At 65.2% G+C, this 5,459-nt stretch overlaps 1 protein-coding gene across 3 annotated transcripts; it reads right to left on the bottom strand.

The window, feature by feature from the left end:
• Window positions 1-305: 305 nt before the first annotated feature.
• Window positions 306-3,502, bottom strand: FEM1A (fem-1 homolog A). 3 transcript variants are annotated; one of them, XM_040990661.1, is made up of 2 exons: window positions 1,708-3,502; window positions 306-1,635 (listed from the first exon to the last, which is right to left on the bottom strand). In XM_040990661.1, the coding sequence occupies exons 1-2, from the start codon at window positions 3,457-3,459 to the stop codon at window positions 1,483-1,485; spliced, it is 1,905 nt and encodes a 634-aa protein (XP_040846595.1). In that variant the 5' UTR covers window positions 3,460-3,502; the 3' UTR covers window positions 306-1,482. The 3 variants fall into 3 exon arrangements, with proteins under 3 accessions (XP_040846595.1, XP_040846596.1, XP_040846593.1); XM_040990662.1 differs by having other exon boundaries at window positions 306-2,644; window positions 2,747-3,502; XM_040990659.1 differs by having other exon boundaries at window positions 306-3,502.
• Between the last annotated feature and the right edge of the window lie 1,957 nt (window positions 3,503-5,459).

Here is a 5,459-nt window from a genome sequence, read left to right as displayed (position 1 = left end):
TTCCCGCACGCCCCACCCGCCTACCAGGGGACTCGCAGGGTTGCTATCTTTAGCTCCAGGCAAGCGCCTGGCTGGGCTGGTAAACACGGCTCGGATGACCCGCCAGGCGCCCGCGGGTCTGGCGAGGCCTGAGTGCTCAGAGAAGGACATGAGGCCTTATGCCCAACTTCCCAGGGGCCTCTTGGCAGAGTGGGGGGGCCCACAGAGCGACAGAGACAGCCGCCCCCACTGCCCTCCAGGCCCATATCTCCTCCCCCCCACCCCCCGTACCTCCCAGCCCCCCAGATCCCATGAGGTTCCCTGACCCGAGAAGCAGAGGGTGCACCCCCCTCCAGGGTGACAGGCGTCTCCGGCTCAGCCCGGACATGAAGGGGACTGGGTGACCAGGCCTCGTTCTCCCAAAACCCAAGCAGGCAGACCTCCCACGTGCTGCGAACCCCCCAGGTGCATGGGCAGAAGGCTGGAGGCAAGGCGGCGTGGGGAAGACTTGAACCCGGTGCCCAAGGGGTGCCTGGAATTGCAGAGTTCTGATGTTGGGCCGGGGGCAGTGTCCAGCTGCTGGGTCCCGGGGAATGGCTGCTGTCCGAGGGGTGCACGGCTTGGGAAGGAGCCTGGGGCCGCTCCAGGCAGATGGCTGTGGGGTTCAAGCAGGCCACGTGGGCGGTATGGACGCGGTGGGTGTGACCCCCTGACTTCCTCCCACACACTTCCCACTCCACCCACGCTCCCACACCACGGACCAGGCAGGCCACACACAGACACTCCCCTCCAATCCCATTTTTTTTTTTTTAATGACTCAGGTGTCGGCGGGCGGGAGGGGCCTGTAAAGTGCATTTCCTGTCTTCAGCATCAATAAATAAATCAATGAAAGTAACACTGCAAGCGCACACGCGGCTGCCTTCCGCAAGTCCGCACGCGCACGCACGCACACGCACACGCTGGGCTCCGCGGGCCACGGACTGTCCAGGTTCAGGGTCACAGGGGTTGGGAAGGGAGGGAAACTTCCTGAGCTCTGGTTGAAGGTGGGTCCCCAGTGCTTGGGGTGTAGGGCCAGGATGACTTGGAGACAATTAAACAACAACAACAACAACAACAACAACAAAACATCGGGGGCGCCCCAGGTCGCCCGCAGGGCTGGAAGGCAGCGCGGTGTTGGTGGAGGGCTCAGGGCTGCAGGGCTGAGGGCACGGGCGGCCTGCCTCGCGCTGCCACCGCCGCGCCCCTTGTCCCCAGAGTGGCCGCTGGTGAACCTTCTAGTCCTTTGCAACGAGCAAACCAACCTAATAATAATAAAAAACAAACAGCAGCAGGAGCAGCAGCGGCCCGTGTTAGCCGTGGCCATGGCCGGGGCCGACCCACCGGCAACACCAGGCCATCTCCTCCTTTGGAAAAGCGATGCGAGGCGATGCGAGGGGGGCTGCCCTCACCCATCCCGCCGCCCGAGCAGGGTGGCCAAGGCCCCGGACCGCGACGGGCGGCGGGTCAGTGCAATTCGATGAAGGCCTCCAGTTCCTCGGGCAGGAAGCCCTTGTAGGGGACCTTGTTGCGGTCGAGGGCTCGAGCCGCCAGGCACTGCAGGGTCACATGGCGGAAGGGTTGCACGGAGCTCTTGGCCAGGAGCGATTCGTCCAGCAGCTCGTAGGCCGATTTCTTGAAGGCGTTGGTGGCGTCCATGTGGGCGCCGGCTTCGAGCAGGGCGTTCATGACGGCAGGGCAGTTGTTGCGCGCCGCGATGTGCAGCGGGGTGTTGTTGTCGAAGTCTCGGCTGTCCGGGTCGGCCCCGCACTCCAGCAGGATGCGCACCACGGGCAGCGACGGGAAGCGGCCCACCGGGTAACGGCCCACGTGGGTCGTGTCCTTGTCGGCGGCCATGTGCAAAGGCGTGAAGCCGTTGCGGCCCCTCGGGGAGCATTTGAGCAGGCGGTATACGGTCTGGCGCTTGAGGTGTTCCTGGCTGGGCGTGCCCTGCACCTGCTCCAGCAGGTACAGCAAATGCAGGATGATGACGAGGGCTTTGGCGAACTGGGCCGAGTCCCCCGGCGCCTGGGGCAGCTGCAGGGCCCGCTCCACCTCCCGCACGCCTTTGTTGAGGACTCCCATGAGGTCCGGGAAACCGATGTGCGTGCCCAGGCTGCCCCGCGTCCCTGCCGCCGCCGCCGCCCGATCCTGCAGCACGTAGGAAAAGAGTTCAGCGAAGGACAGAAAGCTGCTGGCGGTCATGGGGCTCAAGGGTTCCAGGTGGCTCTGCTGCATGTCCAGCGCGTACTTCCAGAGGCGGATGCAACGTTCGAAGTTGCCCGAGTCGGCGTACACGGCGCCCCGGTAGCGGATATAATAGGACGTGTCCGGGTGCGAGGGGCCTAGGATGCGCTCTCGGATCAGCAGCGCCTGCGTGCGCATCTCGTCAGGATCGGCCACGAGCGCTTCCAGCTCGTCGGGGGTGCGCGCCTCGCGCGAGTATCCGTAAGCCGGCACGGGCTGCGGGGGCTCGGGCTTGGCCAGCCGGGCGCCACCCTGCAGCCGCAGCTCCATGGCGCGTCTCCAGTGCTTGAGCGCGCCCAGCAGGTCCCTTTTCTTGTCCACGTAGGTGGCTCCCAGCAGCTCCAAGGCCTCCACGGCCGCCTCGAGGCTGGTGGGGCAGCAGCTCTCGCCGCGGGCAGCTGCGTCCTCCCCGTCCATCCCCTCCTCCTCCTCCTCCTCCTCCCCGTCCTGGCAGGGCGCGCCCAGCAGGTGCGGCTGCGGTGGCTGCTCCTGGATGAGGTACTCCACGATGTGCGCGTGGCCCGTCACGCTGGCCGCCAGCAGCGGGGTCATGCCGTAACCATCGCGTTCCATGCGCGCCCTGCAGCCCAGCAGCAGCTGCAGGATCTCCAGGCTGCCGGATTCGGCGCAATCGTGCAGGGCCGTGTTGCCCTTGGCGCTGCGCCGGTTCACCCGCGCGCCTCGCTCCAGCAGGTAGCGGGCGATCTCGCGGTGTCCCTTGTAACAGGAGATCATGAGGCACGTGTGGCCGTGCCGGTTGGCCACCTCCAGGTCGGCCTGGTGCTCGCCCACCAGGTACCGCACCACGTCCAGGTGGCCGTCGAAGCAGGCGGCGCGCAGCGGCGTGGAGTTGGTGCGCGTCGTGCGGTTCACCGACGCCCCGCGCCGCAGCAGGCTGCGCACCACCGACAGGTGCCCGGCGGCCGACGCGGCCCACAGCGGCGGCGCGCCCTCGATCGTCTCCCCGTCGAAATGCACCGAACCCCCGGCCTCCACGCTCGCCCCGCACCGGTCCACCAGGTACTCCACCACCTCCAGGTGCCCATAGCGCGCCGCGATCAGCAGCGGCGTCCCCCCGCACGCCGCCTCGCCCAGCACCTCGTCCAGCTCCTCACGGCTCCGGCCGCACAGCAGCTTCTGCAGCAGCTGCAGTTTACCGTCGCGGGCCGCGTTGTACACGGCCGTGTGCAGGTCCATCGCTTCCCGGCTCACACCCCGCCCGGGGACCCCGCAACCTTCACCGTCTCCCCCGCCGCCGCCGCCGCCGCTCCGCCATCTTACCGCAGGCCCCGCCCACCTCCCCGCCGGAAGTCCTCCGCAAGCAGCAAAATGGCGGCCCGCCCGAGCATGCCGGGAAATGAAGTCCGCGGCGCCTCGCCACCGAGCGCGACGGGAGGAGAGGAGAACTACCATTCCCAGAAGGCGGCGCGGCGGCGCCTGGCTCTCTCTGACCGCGGTGCCTGATGGGAATGGTGGTTCTCAGTTGGCTGAGCAGCCGCGGATGCTTTCCACTTAAGAAACTACGACTCCCGCCATGCAGCGCTGCCACAGGGGTTCTGGGAACTCAGATGACGTATTTCCTGCAGCTGTCACTGAGCCGGTGCCCGCCCCCTGCCAGGCAGAGACTACAAATCCCGAAGGGCATTGCGAGAGACTCGAAGCCAATCAGGAGCGAGAACGAAGAGTTTGGAGCAGTTGCGCCTATGACCGCCAGAAGGCGCTCAGCATTGTTTATGGAGTTATGAAGTTAAAGATATATTGTTTTTATTAGAAAAGTCACATTTACAGAGAGAAGGAGAGACAGAGCAGAAGATCTTCCGTCCGCTGCTTCACTCCCCAAGTCGCTGCAATGGCTGGAGCTGATCTGATCCAAAGCCAGGAGCCAGGAGCCTCTTCGGGGTCTCCCACGCGGGTGCAGGGTCCCAAGGCTTTGGGCCGTCCTCCACTGCTTTCCCAGGCCACAGGCAGGGAGCTGGATGGGAAGTGGAGCAGCCAAGATATGAACCGATGCCCATCTGGGATGCTTGCACATGGAAGGTAAAGAATTTAGCCACTAGGCTACTGTGCCGGGCCCAGGACTCAGTATTTTACTTGAATTTAGGGGTCACAGAGAGGGGAGAGGCACAGACAGATCTTCCATCCGCTGGGTCACACTCCCCAAGTGGCCGCACTAGCCGGGGCTGGGCCAGGCGGAAGCTAGCAGCCAGGAGCTCCACCTGCGTCTACCGCGTGGCTGCGGGGGTCCTCACCCGCTCCCTGCCAGGGTCTGCTGTAGCAGCGCCGAACCCAGACCCTTCAATCCTGGACACAGGTGTGCCGTGCGACCCTCAACGCCATCACCCCCATCATCACCCCCATCACCCCCATCACCCCCATCATCACCATCATCACCCCCATCACCACCATCATCACCATCACCATCACCCCCACCCCCATCACCACCATCATCATCACCATCATCATCACCATCATCACCCCCATCACCATCACCACCACCATCATCACCACCGCCAGCTCCTTCGGGGCGCCCCAGCTCTGCGCCCCCGTCCTGGGTCCTGGGGGTGTCATTGTTCAGTGTTCTTTCCCTAACACCTCCTGCGAGCACCTGTGACCACGCAGGGCCCAGCGAGGGGATGCTAACACTGTTGGCCGCGTTGGAGTGGAGGTATGGGACACAGGCGCTCAAACCAGACACCCTGGCGCCCCCTGCACTGTGTGAGGCTGCCGCTTGCCTCAGTTTCCCCATGTGGTGAGTGGTGATGGGGAGAGGGACAAGACAGGCTCCCAGCATCCAACCGCTGTTCCTCTGCATCCAGCTCCCTGCAGAAGGCATGACCGCCCCACCGACGACCCCCCACGACCCCCCGGCCCTCACAACGGGCTCCACCTGCTGTCACTGAGCTCAGAAGAATCTCCCTGGTGTGTGTCGCATCAACAGTGAGGCCAGAACGGGGTGTTCGTCCCTTGGCTGTGTGGCCTCAGCCTTCGCCACCTCGGACAACGCAGGGTTTCCAGGGTCTTGGCGGGGGGGAAGCCCGGGGCCTGAGTGAAATTCACCATTCATGGGGCAGCAGATCCTCCTGCAGCGCACGGAGAGGGAGGGGAGCCGGGGAGGGCTCAGGCCCAGGCTCCCGCACAGGCGAGGGAGGCTCGGATGGGGCTCCTGGCTCCTGTTTTAGGTCCAGCGCAGCCCTGGC

The sequence above is a fragment of the Ochotona curzoniae genome, unplaced genomic scaffold (assembly GCF_017591425.1).
Source record: "Ochotona curzoniae isolate NIBS_2020 unplaced genomic scaffold, NIBS_Ocur_1.0 contig_605, whole genome shotgun sequence".
NCBI classification, from domain to species: Eukaryota; Metazoa; Chordata; class Mammalia; order Lagomorpha; family Ochotonidae; genus Ochotona; species Ochotona curzoniae.
This window is presented reverse-complemented; position numbering and strand designations above follow the sequence as displayed.